We start from the raw sequence: 26,693 nt of genomic DNA on the forward strand, positions 1-26,693 counted from the left end.
AATCCTAATCGTGTAAATCCAGCAGCATAGCTATCATGGCAAATGTAGAGATTTTAGTATTTTATTAAAATTTATAACATTACAAACAGTTGTTTTTCTAATCTATCTTTCCCATCTTTACAGTCTGACTATATAACATACCAAATTTTATTGCCATTGATCATGTGTTGACTATTCCAGAAGATGGTTGAAGTCAAATTGATGGTTGAAGGATTTAAACCTCTGCATGTTGAGGCATATATGAAGCAGACACACTTTTTATTGAATTTTCGAAATTAAGCATTCCCACCCACCCCCTTAAATTCCTTGTATCCTCCCATATATAGCAGTAAGATAATATTAAAAAAAATTCTACAGAATTACACACAAAGGAGTTAATTCTCATCATCATTTTCAAGCAGACCTATGCTATCTAAATCTGTTTCATATGATTGCGTGATGCTAAACACACATTGTAACATCGCATTTTCCATATTAAACAAACTTACACACACATAAGAGTTTTCCAATTTGCTAATTAATCCACTAATTGGCATGTCTATTAAAGCAAAATATAATATCAACTTCTGGTGAGTGTTGTCATTTTTCTGAGAAATTGTTCATAACATAAAATCAAAAGTAGTCTCTAAGTTGCCACATTTATGTTAAGTAAAAATAATCTTCATTAAAATTATAAAAATGTAAAATGTGTCTACAGTGTCAACAGAAACAACAAATAAAGTAATATTTATGCTTGCAATGCCAAAAGCCAGTGTACTTACATTGCACAAAACTGATGTAAAACTAACCTGAAAACCAGTAAAGTTTAACCACTGCTAAACTGAAACCTCATCACTGGATTTTTGATTGTTTTTAAAGTTTCAGTTTGATTTTGAAAAATTATGTCATATAAATATATGGTCAGTTTATATTTCTTTCCATTACAGATATTTTCCTGCCATCTTTGCCCTCAAATTACATGTGAATGCAGTAACTGCATTGTTATTGTTGAGGCAAGTATGGCAGGAACTCTAATCAGGGTTGCCACTTAAACAGGAGAATGAAATTTCCTGACTTTTCCAGCTTTGTTTTGAGAAAATTCCAGTCTATCCACATAGTGCGTGTTGGCTGCGCTGAGAGGTAAATTAATTACGGTACCACTTGAAAATGAATTATGGTACCACAAAAATTTGCCAATTGCATATGACTTATTATATATATAATCCTGAAAGCATTACTATTATAGCTATAACAGGAGTTGTTTAGTTGTTTTCTCTAATGAAGATTGAGATTAGAATCTGCCCAATCTGGATTTAAAAAAAATTGCAGACATTTTGCAGCTAAATGAAAGAAAGAAATCTATTTAATGATATTTTAAAATAAATTCAGGTATTTTATATTTATTTAGCAGCATACACAAACAAAAATATGTGCATTCAATTTTACGATACTATGTCATCATACTGCTAGATTTAGTTTCAGAATTATGCCAGCGAAATTTGCCTGAAATTTGAAAGTATTATTAACTAATAATAAATAAATTTAGAGGAAAGAACATTAAATGATATAAATAACATTAAAATGAAGTTAATTACTTAAAAATTGAATTATAATAATCAATGCTATTTTGGCGAATATTAAACGTTAGCCTAGATGACTGATTACTATTTTTTTAATTTACTGCAAAATGGGGAAAAAAAAAAAAAAAATGTTTAAAAGATTTTGTGGTAAAATCCCAGTTTTCGCTACGGCCTTTGTACAATTTTGAAAACTGCCACCAACACCAAAATGACCGGTTTATTACCCAACACCTTCTTAAACAAAGACTAAGAGACAGAAAGCAGTAACTGTTGTTACCGCTCATCATAGTGTCGCCATGTGTACCGAACATGGAGGTTAGAATAAAAAAATATGTATTGTTAAGATAAAAAAACTTCTCTGCAACAGGAATGGCTCCGTCCCAGGGAAACAGCTGCGTATGCACGAAATATCTGTCTGCGAAGCTCGCAATGTTCGAAGGTCAACTTTATTACATAAAACGAATATCGTTTTAAATTTGCTTAAACATTTAAGGAAAAGAAAATGTTTTTTTGCACAAGTAAATTAATTAATAGATTAGCTATTTTGAGCAAAAAAAGTACGTAAATCCGAGTATAAATTATCGCGAATGTCAAAGAACGTTTCTTCTTAACATATGCTCTACAATTTCCTGTACATATTGCGAAGGGGGAAATTCTCATCCATCAGGTTCCGTCGCCAAATCCCTTGGCGAGTTTTTCCCTCCGCGTTCTAGCGGCACTATAGCAAACTGATTTACATTACATCTATGGAACCTTTCTTTCTTTAGATAGACATTCTTACATTAGAACAGAGTACATGGGGGGCTATTCTAGCCTCCATTGTACCTTATATTGGGATTAAACCGATTTTGTTGTATATGAGAATGGGTAGGTATTTTTTTTAGTTCAACATAACCTGCACATGCGAGTCTTAGGATTCTTGTGGTTACTGGAAACCAAACTTGCCGGAAACTTGCTTTCCTTTCCTAAAAGACAATGTGATTGGAGCTGCGAAAATTGGCTCTATGCCAGCTGCCCAAACGACGCTCATCATTCCCCAACAAAGTCATCGCTTCCAACATTGGCACAAAACTCGCTTTTGGGGGGATCGCCGTATGACATTCCCGGACTTTTCCAGATTTTGACTAAGATATTTAAATTCCCTGACTTTTTTGGTCAATTTTCGAATTCCCCGACTTTTTCCGGTTTTCCAGGTAGCATGGCAACCCTGTCTAATGTCTTGATATTGCTCATACCATTAAAAGAAACTATGCACATGTGCTACCATTTTATAAATTTAAAAAACAAAATAATGAAAAAATTGGTCCAATCATTTTAAATAACCTTGTATAACCTAATGGGTTTCATAGGGCATATATCCTATCCACTCGCAAATAATTTAAAATTAAGCCATTTCCTTTTCAGAGTATAGAAACACTTTAAAATGTATGAATGAATCAAGGTCAACAAAGAAATTAGCTCCCTTCAATTTCTTAATTTACCAAATTAATTCTAGCAACACAGAAATTATTGTTCAGGAACATAAGCTGGAGTTTCAGGCCAGAGTGAATGAAAGTTGAATTATTCTGTTCAGCAAAACCTGTGACTTTCATTGATCCAAATGTTAAACTGAATTGAGATTAGGCATTTTACTTTTGTTTCTAATAGAACACTGTAGTAGAATATAAATACAGATATTTTGTAAAATCTTTGTACATAATTGAGAAAACTGATTCCCTCCTAGGGGGGGGGAGGACTTTACAGATATCAGGTACCTGGGAATGTCATCACCGGACAGAAATAGCAGGAAATTTCAAATTTCATTTACCTTTGAAGAACTAGCTCACAATTTAAGGTATTAAGATCAGACATGAAATAAATATGCTAGATTTTACATTGATATACTTGCATCATCAAATATGTTTACGTGAGAAATCTAGAACAGCAGATGTTCTAATAGCTTTAATGACACAGTACCTCAACTCAAGCCATGTTAAACAGCATTAAGTTTATGAATAAACAATGTAACTAACAACTGTCAAAAGGCATTATATGAAATTGCCATGCATTCAAATAGGTATCCCCCAATCATAAGAATTAAATGCAAGAATCTTTCAATATAATAAAACTATTAAAAAATAAAATATAACTTACACAGAACATTCATTGATTAATCAAAAAGAAGGAAGAAGGGGAAAGAAAGAAGTGCTGAAAAGTTAAAGACAAAATTTAAAAATGTAATTTTATCAACCCTCTTATTAAGAAAAATTTAAAACAATGTAACTAACAATTGTCAAAAAGCATTATATGAAATTGCCATGCATTCAAATAGGTATCCCCCAATCATCAGAATTAAATGCAAGAATCTTTCAATATACTAAAACTATTAAAAAATAAAATATAACTTAAACAGAACATTCATTGATTAATCAAAAAGAAGGAAGAAGGGGAAAGAAAGAAGTGCTGAAAAGTTAAAGACAAAATTTAAAAATGTAATTTTATCAACCCTCTTATTAAGAAAAATTTAATGAGGTGACATGCAGAGAATAGAACACTCTTATGTATGTTGCTGAAACTAAATAATTTAAATTCGGGATTTAGATCGATTAATCATTAATTATGTTTCTCAAGAGAAAACTGCAAATGAAACATACAAAATGCTTGAATTAAAATAAAACCTTTTAATAACAGTTCTTAAATTTATACAGAATTAACAAAGATTTAAAAGATGCTTTAAAATTATTGCAACAAATATACATAATACACAGCTAAATCCCAGAACATTTTGATTCAATTAAATCTTTCCTTCAATTAAACAAAAACAGTCATACAGGTCATACCCTCGCATCTTAAACAGAAATGCAAAATCATATATTAAATTTGAAAATATGCAGTAAAAAATTACGGCGCTACAAAATAACTTCATATGTCTATGATATGAACAAATGAGTGATTAAGTTACGAGCAAATGACTAGTACAACTTCATTTAAAAAAGGACACTGATTTCCCCGTTATCACTCTTTTTAAAGCTAAAGTGAAATTTGTTTATTTACATACATACAATATGTTCTAAAAATTACTTGATCTCTGTGACTGCACTGAAGGATAGATAGACCTAATTCGAACATTTACTAGAAACTGATATTTTGAATGTAACTAAACAAGAAATTTCTCATTGGACTTGTAATTATTAAAAGAGTTTTCTGGATTACCCTCTTCCACATCTTGAGGCAAAACCTTGTCTAACAATAAACATTCAATCTGATTATCATCTAAAGTATCTGCAGTATCATTACTTGCTAAACTTTCGGAGTCTGATATTTCTTCCCGCTGCACTCTTAAGATATTGAAATCAGCAGCTAAATATTTATGATCATGTGTTTCATCCCTCTCAGGTGATCTATCTTTGATTTCAGATTTATTCACATTAAACTGATGTTTATCATTTGATATATCTAGATGTTTAAACTGATTTTTTATAAAATGGGAATCATCATGCACAGCAAAATGAGACTCTGTTGCTGTACCATTAGGTACTTTGTCACTACAGATGGCAAATTCACTGGAATAATTTTCACATTCCGTTTTCTCTTTTTCTTCTCGGGTAAGAGATTCTTGAGATGATGACTTTGAAAGCCTAGTCTAAAAATTAGAAAACAGTAAAAAATAATCATCATTCTGAGCATTAATATAAATATGCACTTATATAAGAACTCTACAAACATATAAAAGGCACAGGCTTTAATATGACTGACTGCATTCACTATCTTCAAAAACATTTCTGCAGCTGATTGTTGCATGAAACAAAATAGCATTTGCTGTAGCATATCGACCTTTTTTTCTTTAGCATATAAACGTGGGCAATTAAACTAAACTGTACATTTGAACAATGGTCAGCTAGTAGTAAAAAGATGGGGAACAATTAACAAAACTCTCTATTTCCTAATTTCCTATGTTAATTTGCCTATAAAAACTCACAATAGTTACCTATAATTATCTTGAATACAAGGTACAATATTACAATAACTTTCCTTTAGTATCATGTTAAACCTTTATTATAATTTCAGTTTCATTTGGAATTAACTTCATTTACCTGATCATTACAAACAAGCTTTTTCTAAGACATACACAGGTACTACAACACTGTTGAACTGAGTGTATATGGATTCAACACCTAAGCTCAATTATGATAGTTTCATATCAAAAACAAAGATGATACCCTCTCAACCTCAAAAATTCAGAGTAACGAAATCGCTTTTTTAAGGCATCAAATCCATAAATGAAGGAGCAGTCATTAATTTTTTAAATTCAAACAGTAGAATACCTACATGTAAAAAAAAAGTTTATCTGTAAAGTAAAATAAAGTAAAATATTTTTCTCAACATTTATACAACTGCTACAAATGGTTACAAATTTCACTTTAAATTTAAATTTATGCAAGCATTGTATATACTGTTCACAGCATTTGGAATGTCTGTGTTTCTATGCTAAAAAAGTCAACCACATTTTTATATCTAAAAACATTATCTCCTCCACTGCACAAAATTAAAAATCACAATTACGGTTGGTACACAAAACAGAGTAAATTTCCTTGGTGAAATGATGCAAGAAAGTCATCTGCATACAGTTTTTGAACAGTATATTAAGTATTTTCTGCAGAAAAGATTGCAAATTCATCTTAATGTGTGAGAAACACCTAACTTTTAACGATCGGAGAGCACACACAAAAAAAAAAAAGTAGTCTTGCTATACTTTATGCTCCTTAGCTAATATATGTCAGATGACCAGCAGCAAAGCTTCATGCTCATGGAACTGTAAGACAACATTTTCAGACATATCTGTGCCACTGGGTCACCATATGGTCATTGAAGAAATTGCCTTTCTTTCTCTTACACATAATTCGGGGGAGGAGACTTATCAGTTTCAAATGTCAGAAATTGTGTTTGTGGGTGAAAAAAAAAAATTAAGCGGACCTATATTAAAATGATGCGAAATTTCAGGAACAAGGGAAGTCAGGAGAAATGTGCTGTAAATCGAGTTGGCAAAAGTACAGTAAAAAAAATAAGAAGAGTTGGCATTTTTCTAAATACTGAAGTTAAAGAAATGGTCTGCATTCCACTACAGGTATGCATGCTTGCTGAAACACTGACACTAGTTATCTGTAATTATCTGAATACAAGGTATAATATTACCTGTATAAATGTTTATCTTCTTTCATTGCAATCTTTTATACTACACACAGAAAAATATTTACTAAATTATATATATATATACACACATATAAAATAGCATTATGGGTGCAGAAATTGCTTAGTAGAGTTAAAAAAGTGTTACTCTTTCAACATTTTTTCATGCCTGACTGAAGATACAGAGGGTGCTTTTCCTTTTTAAACTGATATCTGTAGTTCCACCTATCAGCTGGAATGCTGCCAAATTTAGTAAGGAGACTAATGGAAAAAAAGGTTCTGTGAAAAAAGATAGTTCTGAAAGTTGTCGATGGGGGAAAACTTGGTGCTATATAACTGAAAACTAGACAAATTATTAATTCAGAAATACCAATGCAAACCTCTTTACTGCAGCAAATGAGCCACCCCCAAAAGGTTTACAGAGATATTTCAGTGCACCATAGCACTTTATTTAATAAAAGCACTCCTTGGTAAAGGCATAGACATCTTATAATATGACCACCCTTCTCATGGATTATACATTGCATTCAGTACACAACATCCCACACAGCTGAATGCAACATGTCATTAAGAATGCTCAGCACAGAATGTGATATGTATTTTATGGATCCTGTTTCTTCAAACTTCTGAATTGTGCCTTTTAATGCATTCTTAGGCGGACTTTATGTAGGTTGTTATGATTTCCAAACTCAAGAGCAGTTGCTTGTGTTCAACTGAATATGATAATACAACTTCATAAGTAATGCATGCTGAAGAAAAGCGAGACACATGTTGAACTCAGCTAATATTCGGAATGCCCTTTGGTGTTTTCTCCTTATCTTTATAGTCTGAATTACTGACACTGCTGTTGTTTGCCCTACCAAGGACTTGCATTTCCAAATTTTACCGGTATTTCATGCAAATTTTGAGTTGTATAACCTAGAAGAACGCCACATTTTTTTCATAGCGGCAACTTCCGGAACTAATTCTTTCCCCTAACGACTCTTATTTCCATGTCGCCGTTAGTCATCCTACCACATTCGGTAGCATTCCAGTTGATAGATCTAGCTACAGATGGCTCTTAATAGTGTCAGCTAAAAAAACATCCTGTATAAAACGTTCATTACTACAAAAAACCAATATACCAATGGTAGGCTTCAAAATTCTAATAATTGAAACAATAGTTTCTTGATGTAGAAATTTACCATTTATAAGTCTGACAGTGATAAAAAATTGAGAAGGTCAACATTTACAAAATGAAATTAAATCGAAACTCCTACAGAAAAAATTTAGAGCACACACATGTGAGAACACTGACTCATTCTTCAAGTTTTTTTATGTTTCATCATCTCGAGTGTTGTCTAATTAAATGAAAACTAATCTGCTTGTATTATTCAAATAAGAATTAAGGAGAAGCAATCAGCACATGCATCATTTTAATTTAATTCTGTTATATCTAATATGCATAATAGATCCATCATCATGAGATTTGGTTTTAGATCTTCAGGCTGCCACAGGAGCTTGAATTAGCCATTCTACAGCTGCACAAAGGCTTAACAAGATTGGACAGTATGTTGAGAAAACCAATGGTTAGTGTCCCATTCGCTCCAGCTTCCAAGGGTCACTGGCGTCATCGTCATGTTCAATGGAGTCAAGACAAGTGCGCCCAAGTATACTAACGAGTCTAGATAGAGTCTGAACAGTGATTCTAGATGTGTCTTGATCTCGAGAGTGGAAAGAACATGCAATTTGCCTTCCCTTGTCCCTGAAACAGTTTCCATGATCATGGATTAATGATTGTGAAGGAAGAATTATGACAAATGGCTGCATATTTTTTAAGAAGGTTCTGTAACCATTAATATATATGAGGATGAGTTATTGGAATCCCAAGTTAGTGTGTTTAGGGCTGTTGGCCCAGGTTTTTTGTTAATGGATGACAATACCTGGCCTCTTGAGCATATATATGGTGTCAGAAGATGACCAGTGTATTTTGTTCAATTTTTAAAATCAGGCTGAAAGAAATTATATAAAGAGATACATTGATTTTATATTAACTACCTTGCTGAACCATTTTGACCTTATGCAAAAAGCCATACTCTCAAATTTTATTCTGGCATAGATGTATTAAAGTAAATCAATCCATTTTAAATGTCCTTCAATCAAACGATCTTAAGACCTACTGGTCTTGAACAGTTAAAAAGTCTTATATTAATAGCTCAGGCTACAACAGCAACTGCAGAAATCTACATGCAAAACTCAGGTCTAATATGACCTAATTCACTAATACATATTCATTTAGCATAGCAGATTGCCCAATTGAATGTTATAAGCTAAACAGAACCATTTTGTACCTTACTTGCTAACACAGACTTTACAGCAATATTTTTTATTACTTTTGCTGCTCTGCATCAAAATACAATATGTATCATGAGGTAAAACTATGCTAGGAAGCCCAATAATTGCAACCAGCTAATTTGGTTAAATAAGCTTATGTAAAATGCTTTTGACTTAGATGTCATTTTTTCTAATAAAAATATTTCTATAACCAAATTTGCAACCAAAATTTCTATAACTAAATGCAAAGTAGTAAATTACAGCAGAATTTGTTTTCTGTATATATACATCTAAGATTAAGGGGAAAAAAGAAAAAGAAATCATAGGACATTCTCTGATGAAAAATATGACCTAATTTCAGAAGGCGTGTTAGAAATTCATTAATAGCACACTAAAAATTCAATTACCTGAGCGCTATTTCCAAGACAGCATGCAGCAATTAATCCTGAGTTCAAAAACTTAGGTGGAAGACTCATGAACATAACATCAGTATTTAAATTACTCATCCACTTATCCTGATGAGGGAAAGAATACTGAAATTGCATAACCAAAAAAAAAAAAATAATAATAATAATAATAATAAACAAACAAACAAAAGATTTTGACCGATGCAGGGCTGGGTTTTTATTCCACTACCACAACAAACATAATTTTGCACAGATGAAAATTACTGGAACATCCTGACACAGAGAAATATCAAAAGAAGTGAATAGCATTTTATTAATAAAATGGAAAATACTAAAACCCAATAAAATTATGAAACTTCAGCCTTCACGAATTCATTTAGAATGCATGATGGTTAAATACTAGGCTAATAAAATATTTAAAATGTCCCCTACAACTTGCAAACTAAGAAATGTTTAAATACATAATACAAAAGGATAATATTTACAGAAAGTGTTGAATCAGTTAATTTAATAATATATGAAAAATTAGAAAACATTCCAGAACCTTTATAAATCTGATTAATTGAGAAACAAAAAATGTAACTTTCATATAAACATTTAACTGAAGCATAATATCTATCATCCCCAAAAAAGGAATTGGGGAGGGGCTGAATATATTAATTATTATTAGCATAAATTATGAGTAAAATTTCTTTTAAACTTTACACTATGAGCAGATAAAGGAGAATTTCACCTCCCAAAGACTGCAATTTCTAATGTAAGTATAAATACGAATGATCTAAATTATTTTGAAATTATTTCTATTTTAGTGTATTTTAAAGAAACCAGTAATTCTGATAAAAAAGACTGGTGCAAAACTCCACAAGATTTTTTTTTTAATTAAAGGGGGGGGGAAGAGTACAACAGAGTACAGGTTGCTTGAAAATAAACTGCAGAAAGAGAGATCTTTTGGGAAGGGATAATATTTAATGGAAGTTTTCATGGACAGAGGGTGTTGAAACAGATGCATAAAGTGTAATGTATATACAAATAGTTTTTTTTTTTAATATTGAGTTTACAACATAACGAGTCTGTGCATGGCCAAATGTTGGTACAAACTAAGCTCCAACATTTTTTGTTAGAATACTGATTTTAGCGTTCACATCTAGAAAAACTGTTATACATAAACCAAGATATAGGCAGCTAAAACACAAGAAAAATGAGAAAAGCAGAAAAGGATGAAGAAAAACGGACGCCCTAACACTGCTATTAGATTAAGGTTGAGCAGCAATGACAGAGTCACTAATATGAAACAATTGCTGGACTAAGGTTCAGTAGCAGGGTATGCTTAATAATTTCATTACAAACTAATGGCATTTATTATTCTGAAACTCAATAAAAACACGCACATTTTTATTTTAAAAATGAATTAAGTCATATAAAAATACAGGAAACTAATTTTAGTCATTATGGAAAAACTATGAACTATACAATAAGAAAATGGGGAGGAAAGCATATTTTCATACATGTTTAAAAATTAATGAATATATTGCAATGCAAAAAATGACTGTATACAGCAAAGTTTTAACATACAACAAAAAATTTAGTTTACACACACATGTACTGTCAACATAAATATGTACTTTATTACTAATAAGAAAAAGGTAATTCTCAGATAATACCATACTTAGAAATGAAAGAGCAAACAGGTGCGCTGATCAATTTTAAGGCAGTCTAAGTACACATTTTACAGGTACAATCCTCACAGAAAAGTTAACAGATAGAATCAAAGATTCTACATCATTCAACTACATAGCTGTTCTTCTTTGCAGCAGAGTCAAGGGATATATGTTTCACAACGAGCTGATAACTGAAGAGAAATAGCAGTTCCAGTTCATTTGCCTACTAGGAAGGCCAAAATGAGAAATCTAAATGAATTTAAATGCAGTCTGGTAGTTGGTGAAACACACAATTGCTCTAGCATTATACAAAGCTTTTGCGATGCTAGGCTTTTCTTAACTGCTTAACACAATATATATGCAATGGTGCTACATGGAATAATGCTGATCCTTGAATTATGCTGTTTCTACTACTTTCCAAAAGTTCAATAAATATATGGTACTATTAAAGGAAGTTTTAAGATTTAATGAACAATGTGGTGTTCTGATGCCAAGAGTCTTAAATCTGTTATTTTGATATTCTTTTCACCTTAGTTATTTAATTTGATTTTTAAATTTAAAGACAGGTTTGGAGGCAGCTGTAAGTAAAATCTAGACTCTACAAATAAAATGACCAACACGGAGTTGATAGTACCTGTAGAAATTCTGCGGTGTTGGCAAGTGTTCAAAGCTCAGGAAGTACTCATAATTTCTCAAAGTACACTTTTCATAATAAAAAATTTTGCTTTCAAGAATGCTACAATCTAAAATTATAGCATATTTAAGTGACTGCTTATCCTGCACATAAAAAACCGAAACTAGAAATCTTCATGATCTGTATCTTTTGTAGTTTTAATTTCAAAGATTTTTTTAAAAACTTTCGCTACAAACTTAACATACATTTTGCTTTAAAAAGTACAAATTGCCACTTTGATTAATAGTTAATATTATTAATAGTCACACAAAAATCTTATGTGTAAGCTCGAATTCTAAATGTTGTGTTCATAATGTTTTTATTTTATTTTACAAATCATTAAATCATACATCAGACAACTATATTTCATCCCTAAATTTAATGAATTATGCCTTTTTCACCTGTTTCTAATTAATTCCATAAAATTCCAAATTATCTTGCATTTCAGTTTGTAACACGAATTCCCCCTCCCCCAATACTTTAGTTCTCACTTTTTACACACAGATTCTTGTGTACTTACTGGCTGAATGTTTCTAGTGGAGCAGAGAGCTTTAGGATCCAAAAACCAACAAAAACGTTTTTGTTGCCTGCTGTATTTAAATTATCAGTTTTTGCAAATTAGTATCCTCACATTGTATTTTATTTACGTCAGATTGCGCACCTAGTGTTTCTGCCCTTAAGTTTATTATTTTCTTTTCCTGTTTGGACTTTGGCACTTGTTCTTTTAATTAATTATACTCAAAATTCATTTAGCCCATATGATACCACCCACACAGTCATTTTTAATTAAGTTACATTCAGATTTTAAGACTTTTATTCACAGCTCAAACTTTTTTTTTAACCACTGTAGAAATATACTTCAACTACAGTTGTTATTTTATCTGAGATTTTGCTCACAACAATTTTATTTAATAATGATTCTGTTTATAAAGAAAGCCTAAACTTGAGTGATTTCTGCCAGTATTATTTATGTTCATGTGAAGCTGTCACACATATAATTTATTTATACAAGTTAAGCATGCTGAATAAATTTTACTTTTTTTAAATCACACAGTTTATGCATTAACTGTACTACAGAGACTAAATTATCTTCATGCTTTATGAAAACAGAATTGAATAATTCCATCTCCTTGATTCAAAATACTCCTCAGATGTCCACAGCAAGATTACATTTCTCACCCCTTGCCATGCACTGATAAAAATATAATATCAAGCACATATGAAAATGCATTACAATGGATTTGAAATATGACTCAGCTCATATTATATATATGAAAAAGTGTATCTCATAATTATATTTCCGCAATAAAATGTTATGTCCATGAATTTGACACGTGCAATTGCTTCAAGATAGAACCGGTATCAACTTATCCGCTACACATATAGCTCGAGCCACCTGACAATCTTGTATTGCTTTGTTTCATTTTTTTAACAGCATTTGGAGATTTATACATTACTTGCAGATAATGTGTTTGGAATTCCAAATGTAACAAGATTATTAATTAAAGAATGCAGCAAAACATTGAATGACATTAAAATGGAAGGAGGGTGGATTTTTAACTGATTCCTTAAGGACAGCAGTAAGTCTGATTTTTTTAGTATTGTAAAAATATTACAAACTTCATATACGTCTTTCTCATTTTACTCCAAACTTCTTGATATTTTATTTTGAACCCCTGTATTTTATTTTAAGAATAATTACAACATCTTACTAAATATAACTACAGGGACGAAAGAAAGATAAATTAAGATTAGAACGAAAAATTAAGATTTCACAATTTTTACAATACTGACATTTTAAAATTTCTGGATTCCAAAATATGGATTAAAAATATTTTTGCAAGTATATTGTTACGAAATTTGTATTTAGGCAATTTGAGTAGAATTTTAAGCAAAATTGTATTTTTCTGTGTAATGTAGTGCAAGGCTAATTTTAGGAGAATGCTATGCCGGAAAATTAAGAATACAGGGGCTGTGCATTAAACATTTGAGTAAATGGGTATCTCAGTAATTTGCACTGAAACTGAATAAATGTAATTGACCACTGTGTCAGCTGTAACCATAACTTCAGCCTCATATTGCTTTCCAGTAATTTCGAGAAGCAGAAAGTACAGTACAAAGTCTCTAATCCAGACGTCCATTATCCGAATGATCTATAATCCGGACCTCAAAGCTGCAAACTTACACATGCGCGTAAACCCAGTAAAGCATTTACCCATGCGCGCTTCAGATAGTGAAGAAAGTAACAGAGAATGTTATTGAAAACGAAAAAATTTTATTGAGAAGTTAGACGGTATTCTCGACACAGCAATTACAGGACTTGAACAGTGGAACTTGTAACTGAACAATAAATTATGTCTGTTTATAGAATTAAAGAGAAAGTATTAGCAGAAAAAATGAAGCAACTTAAACAACTTACATTAATAGAAATGTTTACTAAAGTAAACAAATAAATATTAAGTTTTTTTTTTTTTTTTTTTGTAAATTTTGATACCCTTCAATTGCTCTTTGTTTCATAAATTACTGTTTCATATTTTTAATTGTATAATTTCTGCATGCCATCTCACCAGATTTAAATTGATGATCTATAATCCGGAAAAACCCCTAATCCAGAATCGTCGAAGTCCCGATGAGTCCGGATAACGGACTTTGTACTGTACTAGAAATATCTCATGGCTAGTTGAAAACTATTTAAGGGTGAAGCGAGAGCATCACAGCTGTTTGGTTAGCTGCTATTGTTATTTTTGTGAGTTAGCATTAGATCAAATTGGCTTTCTCTTTAGATACACTTTACATTGCGCCGTGTTTAACGTTCTAAGTAGTTTAAGTGTAACTACTAATTATACTGTGTGATACTGTGAACACTTGCATGAATATTTTTGAGGAAAATTCTAGAGTTCTGTAATATTTTTTTGACCAAAAATAAATTTTTATTAATGTATTATTCAATCTATTATGAACCTGCACGGACGCAACAATATACAGTCAAAAGTCGTTAATCCGGACTCGTCGGGACTTCGGTGATTCCGGATTATAGATCATCAGTTTAAAGAATAAGCAGATTAAAACACTGACTACATAGACCAGAAGAATGATTACATTTCTAACACGACTACCCCACTGACATCAAGATTTTCTTCAGTTTCTGTGAACAAACACGTAACACAGAAAGTTATGTCAGCAGTAATGCATAACTCTAAATTACAAGTTCAAAAACTACTTCTGCATTAATGTTAAGATGGCTTTTAAAGTAACTCAAAGATTACAACTGAATTACTTGGATAAACAATTAAAAATGGAAAATTTACCCATAATTTATAACTATGCTAAAAATTATGAATGCAGAGACTAACAGAAATTAGTTTTTAATCAGTTCAAATCAAAAATTCAGAAATATCTGCCACACTAGAAACCAAAATGCTACATTCTGCAATTAAAGCAACCACATGGTAATCTGTCTGTATTACATCACAAATAGCTACACAATGACATCTATGTGAATAATATGGAAAAATGAACTTTAATTCAGAAATTTCTTCCTCTGGATTTTCAGTTCCTTAAGCACATGAACTGGCAGCTTCTATATATGCACACTTGCAAGTTAATCACAAATATAACATTATTGCACTAGCTGCCACCATCTAGATTCTTACCATATTAAATTCATGTGGCAGCAATGGCATGCAAAGACGAAAAATGTTTTTGTCAATAGTCAATGAAATTGACAGTTTCATGCCTTATGAGTAGTCTACAATTAATTTGGTAAAATCTGTTTTATATTTGTCTGTATTTCTGGTACTTATTTTGAATTTAATAAAGAATCATTCTTTACATAAAGCTTATCATATCAAGGTTGCATCCATCTAATAAGATTTCATGCCAATGTTCTATTTGACACTAAGTGACAGGCTGTTAATAGAAAAGTAGCTATTCCTTTGTCCTATAATACAAAACATTTTCTATGGCATATGAAAAATAATATATGGTACATGTGTAGATTGACAAAAACATCCTAAACCTGCTTCCTTAAAATATCAGCTTTTCAAATAAAATATGACAATAATGACAGAAACTGAAAATATAAGCACATGAAATTTATACAGTAGATGCTGCGTAACATGATTATGGTTAAATGTTATCATTTGGATATTATTATCAAACAGCCAAAGTTCCGCCTGTTTATATGCGAAAACATGGAAAACACATTGCTTACTATTAGGGCTGCCAGATGTTCCATTTTAATGGGACTGTTCAGGTTTGATGATGTGGTCCCTGCATTACAGCCAATTTGTCATTTTGTCCCAGTTAAATTTTTAAAGTGTTGAATATACAGAAATTAGTACAGCCTCGTTTTAGTGATTGGGCAATGAAAATATTCCCTCTATTATTCTGGCTGTTGCCAATCTAGATTTTTTATATAGATCTAAGTATGACCTTCCCCCCAAAACTAGAGCATTTGGTTCAATAAATTAAGATATTTTTACATGTTCACCAAATTTACAATAGCATGTAGTCTATGATTTTTAAGATTTTTGTTTCAATTAGAGTTGGCAGCACTGGAACGTAAAATGGCCACGTATTTGTTGCACAATCAACTATCTTCGTTGAGTTCAAATTGCGAGTCGGCATTTGTTGATTATTTTGTACAGTGCATTAAATTAATTTCCAAATTGCCAAAAAGCAACTTACTGATTAATTAAGAAAGGATTACATGTTTCTGAAAATTGTTTTGATCATATTCACAAAGTGCTAAACTGTGCTTTACAAAATTTTCAGTTGTTTGTGGACATTAGAAATCACATAACCACATATTATAGATCACTTGAAGTGTGCAAAACATACAGCAAGCCTAGTAATAGCAGCAGGAACTTTCTCAAACATATTGTTATATTTTAAATATACTGATTTAAGTGACAAAAAATTCTTAACAGCTATAGAAGCAGCTTATGTGTTCTATGTTGCTGTTCTCGAACTCAGCTTTAGGTTCATCTAAATTATTTTCAAAGCTCTTTGAAACAAAATGTGAAGCTTTTATTATCAATATGATTTAGCCACTGTTGTTTCAGTAGCATTGTGAAGATATTAGAAAAATGGATGCAACTTTTCAGTCATTTCAAAGAAAAACATTTCTTTGCCAATCTTGTTCAAATGGCAGAATACATTTCCAGCATGCCCGGCATACTGGCACTAGTTCAAAGCAAATTGAGAATATCGTATGGTCTAAAGAAATAAGCATATTGGCTGAATGAACAATAAATGTTTTACTAAGCTGCAAAATCAACAGCAAACTTAATTGCAGGGAATTTTTCGATGCCATTAAAAATAATGAAGAATTTTTAGACAGTTTACACTAGTGATAAATACTAATATCTTCTTAACACATTAAAGGCGGGGGATCTTGACGAAAGTATGCTGGGTAACGTGCCAACCGCCCCCCTCGTTTTTCGTCCTAGAGCAGGTGATATTTTGTGTAATCATAAAAAATTTAGACTTAAAAAAGTTTATTTAAATTCTTAAAACTACAAGAAATATTAAAAAAGAACTAAACACTAATTACAAAAAATGTTTTGAAGTACATATTTATGAGATTAATCTAGTATTTTTTTATGAGTGTGATAATGTTGATAACACTCGCCACGGTGAAGAGGTGCATTGCAAAACTCGCATTTGAAGCAAGTCAACTTTCTTTTTTTATGTGCCGTACAAACTAAGCAGTTTTGTTGGGCATATAGCTTTTCGCCTTTATTTTCTCTATCCGAATTAATTTGTGCTTTTTGATGTCTAGCAAAAGACGTCCAGGTGGATCAATTTTATATTGTGGAGTCCGTGGTGCCGAGTTCGATGTACCAGGTTGTGACTCTTCAATGTCCATCAAATCGTCTGCATATATATCTTTATTTTCATGTGAAACCATATTGAAGGATTTCAAAATTTACTGTAAGTAGAATTTGAACAACCGAACAGCTTCAAACCACAAAACATACTAAATACAAATGTAAAGTGGTGCATGGATTGTGCAATGTGGTTGCAAACCGTACTAATACGACTCCTGCCTTTAAGCTACATTTGAGATAAATCATATTACTACGACTCCCGCCTTTAAGCGGATAAATCATAGTACTACAACTCCTGCCTTTAAGCTACAGTCGAGATAAATCGTAGTACTATGACTCTCGCCTTTAAGCTACAGTCGAGATAAATCGTAGTACTACGACTCCCGCCTTTAATGTGTTAATAATAAAGTATGCTAATAAAAATTTCATTTAATTCATTATTGTTTTTAGCTCAAAACTTTTTTATTTAGCCTCTTCAATCATAGGTACTTAAACCTAGTAGGTTTTATTTTCTATTATGAGTATTTTTTCAAAATTGTTCCAATTTGAATGAAAAATATTATGGTAAGCCTACTTACTGTGATCAACTACCAAAATATTTTAGAATGAATTCTTCAAACGAAAGTAAATTCTTCAAATAAGATCACAATAAATTAAAAAAATTGCAAATGACTGAAATGCCCCATAATAAAGGATAAGTCAATAAACTCATTGCTTTTTATTTTAATCAACGATTCAAAATTAGGCCAAAAAATCAACATTCTGTTTAGTTTTATGCAGATTTTGAGAGTGATCAGACACAGGTCTCTGTTCTTCAGACAGATGACGATGACAGTGACTTTATGAAACAAATCCAAGCACATCATGCAAATAAACTTTCTGAAAAACGCACCAATGAATTTAGTGATTTCCCAATAAATGCTGATATCAGGACTGACCTCCAAGTAATAAGATTAGAACCACAACATTGGTAAAATAATTTCCACAAACATTAGAATTCATAAATGAATTTTTGCATAATCTTGCAGATAATCCAATAGTAACGACAATTTTCTTAGTTTAAATGCTGTGATGTATATTTTGTATATTTCTACTTATATTAAATTAGTTAAATTCTATTGCTGACCTGAAGAATTTTTTCATCATTTAATGTTATCAAAACAGCCATGGACAAACGTGATCACAATTAAGCTGCAGTCTAAAAAGAACAAGTTCAAGAAGTATTCAGTAGAACTCAGAATAATTATATTTTAAAAGTCACTACAATTATTAAAAGGAAAAGCCTGGCATTCATAATTTTTTGAATTCAATATATCAAAATTATTTTAGAAATCATATATGAAAGTCCTAAAGGTATTTTGTTTAATGACTAAAAGCAGATTTTCATGCAGTTTATAGTATTTTATTCTAAATATTTGCTGAAGCATAGCATTCAAATGACCAGATATTCTGACACAAAATTTTATACTTCATTTTCAAACAAATAGTCTAATAGAAAAAACTGCACAGTACAAGTAAATGTAATAGAAAATCTTTAATGTAAAAATTAATATAAACAGAAGCAACAGTATTTAAAAAATTAATGTATTAAAAAGTATCTAACTGAATGGAGAAGAAAATATTTATTTTAAAACATTTTACCTGAGTGTTATTTGCTTTACAAGTGGTTGTCACTATGCTAGACGGGACTTTCAATTTATCAGGAAGACTCATGTACATTTCTTCACTGTTTAAGTTATCTAAATATACATCCTATACAAATACAAAAATTTTTCCCAAAATTTAATAAGAAAAATAAAAGATTTAAAAACAACACTTTCTGAACATATTTTATGAAAGGAAATAAGTATTTAAAATAGTATAACTTTCCAATATTTTTAAGACTTTAACATCATCCTACTAATAAAACTATTTTATAGCTGGATCTAACTGTGTGCCTATCAGCAAGAAGAAATACCTACAAAGGAGGTGTAATACATTTAGCAAGTTGAAAAATAATGTCACTAAGGTTAAACTTTAGAAGAATTACACAATATGCCTGCCTGCCATACCAGGAAATGGAAATAACAAAACAAAAACAACAACAAAAAAGGGGGAAATCACTTCAGAATAAACATAATATGGCAGTTTTATAAAGGCAGTATTAAAATTGTACTGTTGAAGAAATTTTTGATTCTAACTATTTTTTAAATCATATGCAAGAAATTTAGTATGTAAAACAAGTCAGTTATTCATAATAACAGCCAACAAATGAAGATAGCCAATTTTATTTTCAATGCTATTCCGATTCGAGTCCATGCAGAGTTCAAGTGGTGAATGCAGAGACGTCTTTCATTATCTTGATCGAACATTACCTTTTTTCACTGGAACTCAGTTCGAGGTGTTTCTTCAATAGCAGCCATCAACACGGATTAGCATCTTGCTGTACACCTTACAGTCGAGGGTTTTACCTTTTTCCAGATACTCTTTGTGAATAATACCACAGCAATCCCACCAGATACAAAGCAAGTTCTTTTTGCCACAATCAGGCTCACTGGGCACAGATCAGCCCCCTTTCGGCCTGTGTTATTGAAGTAAATCAACTTTTCATCACAAGTTACGATCTGATGCAGAATTTTGCTTTGATATTCAAGCAGATTAGTGTAGACCTGAACATGTCTGTCCGTATCTGCTTGAGTCAGCTCATGCGCCACCCAGAAACTGAACTTGTACATCAAACTTATGCGATGGATAGTGTGACTAATGGACATGGCACTAATGTCTAACTTCTTAAGAAGCTCTCAAGTGGTTGCATTCTGATCTTCATCCACCAGTTCTCGCAATCGAGCCTCATCAACATCAGTAAGTCAGCCAGAGCACTCTGCTTCTTGAATGTCATACTCCTTGTTTTTTATCTTTCAATACCAAACATTCACAGTATCATATCATACAATATTAGTACCTAAAGCAGCACATATGATTTGGTGACATATTGTAGCTGACTTTTTGCAACAGAATGGAAAGTAAATGATGGTTCTAATCTGGTAGCATTATAGTTCCATTTCAAACACCTTGTACTTAATGATAACCATATTTTTTTACAAATTTCCCAACCTAGTGTTCTAAAGCAAGTCTCTTTCTTTCAGATGGCAAAAATCATTTGACAAAATATGATTAAACACGCCAACGTAAACAGACGATATTTGCGGTTGCAGAAAACTTTCATTAAAACCTGATATTAAAATAACACAAGAAAAGAGAACCATTCAGATAAACATTATCAAACGAAGAAAGATTACAGTGAAAGAATAAATTTCTGAAGTCCTGAAGCTGAATATTGGACAGTATGATAAAAGAACATGTTTCTGTACAGCAACTGTTGACAACCCTTGTTCACTACCATTGCAGTCAACAGACAACCCTTGTTCACTACTTGTGACAGGGTTGCCACTCAAGCAGGAGAATGAAATTCCCCGACTTTTCCAGGTATGTTTCGAGAAAATTCCAGTCTATCAGCATAATGTACGTTAGCTGTGCTAAGAGGTAAATTAATTATGGTATTACTTGTACTGTGTAGCAAATTCACTTAATTATTCAATAAATCCCAGAGGACATTTGTTCTTGGTACACTTTGTTTGATAATTTTGTTTACTTTTCCACTTAAGAAACTTAATAAAATTTACGATACATACGTTGGATAACAATTGTACATTTTATTTAATTATTACTCATGATCATCATCAGTTCAACATGAGGCTAATTCGGTTCTCATAAATCACAACGCAATGCTAAAAGTTACGTTAGATTTTAGGTTAATTTAATTTGTGTGAGGTGTCTTCTTAAAAGGCACCTTAACACTTGAAAACACAAATACAATTATAATAGGAGTTGTTTTCTCCACTGAAGATTGAGATTAGAATCTCCCCAATCTGGAATAAAATAAGGCTTTTTTTTGCAGACATTCTGCAGCTAAATGAAAGAAAGAAATCTATTTAATGATTTTTTTTACTAAATTGAGGTATTTTATATTTATTTTGCAGCATACATAAGGAAAAAATATGTGCATTAAATTTCGTGATGTTATCATACTGCTAGAATTAATTTCAGGATTATGCCAGAGAAAATTTCCTAAAATTTGGAAATATTATTTACTAATGATAAATAAATTTAGAGGGAAGAAGCAACATTAAATGATATGAATAACATAAAAATTAAGATAATTACTTAAAAATTGAATTAGAATAATCAACGATATTTTAGCGAATATAGTTATATTACATGGTTAGCCTAGACGACTGATTACAATTTTTTTTATTTTACTGCAAAATGACAAGTTATTTATTAAAAAGAAAAGAAAAAAAAAAAGATTTTGCGGTAAAATCCTAGTATACGGTACGGCCTTCGAACGATTTTGAAAATTGTCGCCAAGAACAAAATGACTCGTTTACTGCTCACCATCATGTCGCCAAATCCCGCTGTACAATACATGGAGATTATTCTAACCAAAGAATGTCTATGTAAAGAAGAAAAGGTTCCATACACATAAATGCTATTACGCAGCTAGAAAGCGGAGGGAAAATTTGCCAAGGGATTTGGCGACGGAACCTGGCGGCCAGAATTTCCCTCTCCGCGATGTGTACAGGAAATTGAGAAACATGTGTTAAGAAGAAACGTTCTTTGACAAAAAAGAAAACTACGAAAATCCGTTTTTAAATTATTGCAAAAAATCCAAGAAGAAACGCTTTATCAAAGAACGTTTTTTTCTTGGATTTTTCGCAATAATTTTAAAAACGGATTTTCGTAGTTTTCCCCCCCTCAAAATAACTAATCCATGAATTAATTTACTTGCGCCAAAAAATATTTTCTTTTCCTTTAGAGTTTAAAGAAATTTTAAACGATATTCATTTTATGAACTCTTGATAATGTGACCTTCGAACTCTGACACCGGTTTCGAGCGACAGATATATCGCGCATGCACAGCTGTTTCCCTCAATGATGGAACGGAGCCATGTCTGTTGCAGAGATGTTTTCTTTCTTTACAATACATATTTTTTTATTCTAACCTTCATGGTACCATATACTAGGATTAAACCCATTTTGATTTATACGAGAACAGGTACTTTCTTTAGTTCATGCACTGCACATGCGATTCTCGAGGTTACTGGAAACTAAAAGTTGCGGGAAACTTGATTTGCCTTTCTAAAAGACAATCAAATTGGAGCTGCGAAAATTGGCTCTACGCCAGCTGCCAGAATGACACTCACGTGATACACAATTCACCAAAAAAGTGATCTCTTCCAACGTCGGCGCAAAACTCGCCTTTTTTGGCGGGATCGTTGTATGAAATTCCCTGACTTTTCCAGATTTTGACTAAAACACTTAAAATTCCCTGACTTTTCCCTGAATTTTTTGGTCAATTTCCGAATTCCCTGACTTTTTCCGGTTTTCCAGGTAGCGTGGCAACCCTGTTGTGAATGGCAACAGTTTGGAAACATGTAAAATAGACTCATGTTAGTATTGCAGTGTTCTGTTAAAAGTGCACCCTCTTTATTTTATATTGGAAGGTACCTATTTTAATGGTCTCAGAAGTGTTTTGCTTTCAAAACAGAAAGTTTAAAACCATTAGAGCTGATTCAAATTCATGGAAATTTTGCTTCAAACTGACAAAGATGGTTGCTATTTTTAAAATTTATGAAGTAGCCAGTGGATTACATAATAAGAAGAGAAGGTGAGAGTTAATACTTTTCTTCATGTAATAGGAATTCTCAGTCTTGAAATATATAATGCATTTTCTGTAAAGATGATAAGAAAATAAAATTAAATGAAACTAAGGCAAAATTTACGGTATACTTAATACAAATATTACATATAAAAGTCATTTATTCTTTACTAGAAATCAAACTGCATTGGAAATCATGGAAAAGTATGTAACTGACTTTCGAAATAAAACTAGAACACCAAGCCGGCACAATAAATAGATAGTTTCATAAAGGATAAAATTATTTGTGGTACAAAAGATGGTGTAGCGAGAGCAAGTGCATGAAACATGATTTACATTAGAAAAAGCTCTTGATATATGCAGATCTGCAGAAATACATGCACATCAAATGAAAATAATACAAGATGAAGAAACTACTGTGAAAGAGAAACTAAGGAACCACAATAAAATATATATAAAGAGGTAAATGTAAATATTCAGAAACAAGCAACCAAAGTTGGGTTTAACTGTGGAACATCTTATGAATTTAGCATTCAGCATATGCAGAAACCTGCAATAAGTGTAAAAAGGCAAATCATTTTGTGAATCAATGTAAAAGATATAAAATAAAAATTATGCGATCAAGGCAAACAAACAAAACAACAACAAAAACCAAAAAAAAAAAAAAAAAAAGGGCGGGGAGAGAAACAAATTACTTAATCATGACACTGAGGAAGAGTTAGAATTTTATGCAGGTACAGTAAACCTTAGTTCAGATAACAAAAAAGAGAAATTGACTATTGACATTAATGTAAATAATTAATTTGCAATTAGACATCGGAACAATATGCAATGGTATTTCTAAAAGCAAAGTGAAAGTGCTAGATGTTCCGATACAGAAGTCTGAACTTAAAAGATTAAGTTACATTCTCTGGGAATAAAATGGATACTATAGTTATGTTGTAGAATTCCATGTTATTGACAAAGATGTACCTTCTTTAGGATTAAAATCTTGTCTAGCACTGCGATTGATTCAAAAAGTAATGTCTGTTTTTACTGAAGAATTACTGGAGGAATAAGAAGCTGCATTAGAAAGCTTAGGCTGCTTGCATGGAGAATATAAAATCCAGTTAAAACAAGAGGAAATACCAGTAATTCATCCTTCAAGAAACGTACACATATAGGAGATAAAATGAAGAAAGAACTACAACAATTGGAAAACTTAACTATCACTGAGAAAGTAAGAAAGCCAGCCAACCGAATGGGTAAATTCAGTGGTCTCTTTTGTCAAACTTAACAAAATAAGAATATATTTAGGTTCCAGAGATTTTAATAAAGCTATAAAATGAGAACATTATCCTATGTTAACTGTAGACAAAGTTGTCACAAGAATGCCAAAAGCAAAAATATTTTCTATTTTAGATGCTAATAGTGCTTTTTGGCAAATCCTACCAGATGAAGTTAAGTAGTAATTTGTGTACATTGAATACACCTTTTGCCATATGTTCAGGTCCAAAAATTTGCCAAAGATAATTAAACCAAATTGTAGAAGGTCTAGAAGGCACTGAATGCATTATAGACCATATCTTAATATGGGGATCTAATCAAAAGGAACATGACCTATGAACATGACCAAAGAATACGAGAAAATATCCTCTAATGTAGAAGCAATTGATAAAATTCTACAACGTTCTCAGCATTTCTTGGTTCTCAGATTTTTAGGAATGCTTATTTACTTGGCCAAATTTATTCCTAACTCCTATTAGTGCATCATTAAGACAGTTACCTGAGAAAAATGTTCTCTAGCAGTAAACTGGAAAACATAAAACAGCTTTTCAAACACTTAACCCTTTCTGGACAGGTGTCCCATATATGCATTCCTACTAAATGGCACCCTACGTCTATTACTTTTGAAATGAACAGTTTTACGTTTCTGACCTTCAGTTTGCATATATTCTGCATGACTTTGCTATTTTACTCATCAACTGTAGCGAGGGTGGTGGGAAAGCATAATGTAAACAAAGCCGAGCTCTTTAAATCTCCAAGTGCTAATATAAACATTAACGTTTCTGATTTATATCGGATTCCTTTTTTTTATTCTTTTATCCCCTCTATTATTTAGTTTTTTAGGGTTACTGTGTGAGGTTTAGTTACATTTTGCATTGCCTTCAGATATATTTCAGGTCCTTCACTTTTTATTTCAGAAAGCCTTGACTCCAATCTAATATGGCACAAAGGCATTATATATCAGAAGAAGAATACACTTGTATGGTAAATGACCCATTTACTGACACAGACGAGAATGATGATAATTTTTTAAAGAGTTAAAAAGTGATACTTCTAGTGATTCTGATACAGACATTTTATCAGAGACAGAGCTCAGTGTTGGCTGCCCTCAACTTCCTGTGAAAGTGCGATTCAAGGTACTTCATCTTGGACTCTCGCACTTGAGGAATTGCATCCCCAAACATTTACTGGAACACCCGGAATAAATTCTATAGTAAATGCTGAAAAAGAAATTGATTTTTCTAATATTTTCTTTGATGATGATCTATAAAATTTGATTGCTGGAGAAATAGAGGTTTTCTCAAAGTGCTCTGTCAACTTTTAAATCAGCTAGGTTTTCAGATGTAAATACTGAGAATATAACATAAAACTGAGAATATAAGTATTTTTTGTAATGATAATACTGATGGGCATTATCAAGAAGCTTAATCTGAAGACGTATTTCATTACAAACGAAATATTTGCTACTCTACTTTTCAATAGAGCCATGCCTACAAACACATTCCTTAATATTTTTTAATTTTTGCATTTCAGCTCAGACAAGAGCGCTATTATGTTGGGAAAACTAGGATTAATCATAGAAAACCTAAAAAATAAATTTAAAAGAAACTAAATACCCAAGGAAAATATTTGAATTAATTAATCTCTTTTTGCTGGAAAGGACGTCTTGGCTTTCGACAGCAAGTTGTATCCAAAAAATCGTGTCATGGGATAAAAATATATAAGTTATGGGAATCAGTTACTGGTTATATATATGGAATTTTTTAATTTACTCAGGGAAGGACACAGAAATGTTATGCAGCAACGGGTCTTGCGAAGAAAAAGTTGCAAAAACATTGATTAGCGACTTATATGAGAAAGGGTTTAATTTATATTTGGATCCTTTCTTCAATTCCCTAACACTTGCAGAATATTTGCATTCCGCAAAAACGTTTGTGGAATTAAATACAGGAAAAAGAATGCCTAAAGACTTTCCAGGACAAAAACTATAAAGGGTAAATTGGATTTAATGCAACGAAAAAAAGAAAGATGTTTTTATGCTAACGAGCCCACATGGATCATAAATGGCTAAATCTGGCAGAAAAGATAGAATTACTGGAAAAGACATTTTAAAACCTAA

At 31.7% G+C, this 26,693-nt stretch overlaps 1 protein-coding gene across 8 annotated transcripts in view; it reads right to left on the minus strand.

Moving 5' to 3' along the window:
- Window positions 1-4,199: 4,199 nt before the first annotated feature.
- Window positions 4,200-26,693, minus strand: part of LOC118193211 (SH3 domain-binding protein 5-like) — a 94,706-nt gene continuing 72,212 nt past the window's right edge. For 3 of the 8 annotated variants that reach the window (XM_085808043.1, XM_035364264.2, XM_035364262.2), the window contains 3 exons: window positions 19,252-19,362; window positions 9,446-9,571; window positions 4,200-5,181 (listed from right to left, as the gene is read on the minus strand). In XM_085808043.1, coding sequence (XP_085664169.1) covers window positions 4,696-5,181; window positions 9,446-9,571; window positions 19,252-19,362 — 723 coding nt within the window. In that variant the 3' untranslated portion in view covers window positions 4,200-4,695. The remainder of the gene's footprint in view (window positions 5,182-9,445; window positions 9,572-19,251; window positions 19,363-26,693) is intronic. The other 5 variants (XM_035364263.2, XM_035364267.2, XM_035364265.2 and 2 more) reach the window with 5 other exon arrangements.

The sequence above is a fragment of the Stegodyphus dumicola genome, chromosome X1 (genome assembly GCF_044657685.1).
Source record: "Stegodyphus dumicola isolate Sdum_Otavi_A_Nest chromosome X1, ASM4465768v1".
In the NCBI taxonomy this organism is placed as follows: Eukaryota; Metazoa; Arthropoda; class Arachnida; order Araneae; family Eresidae; genus Stegodyphus; species Stegodyphus dumicola.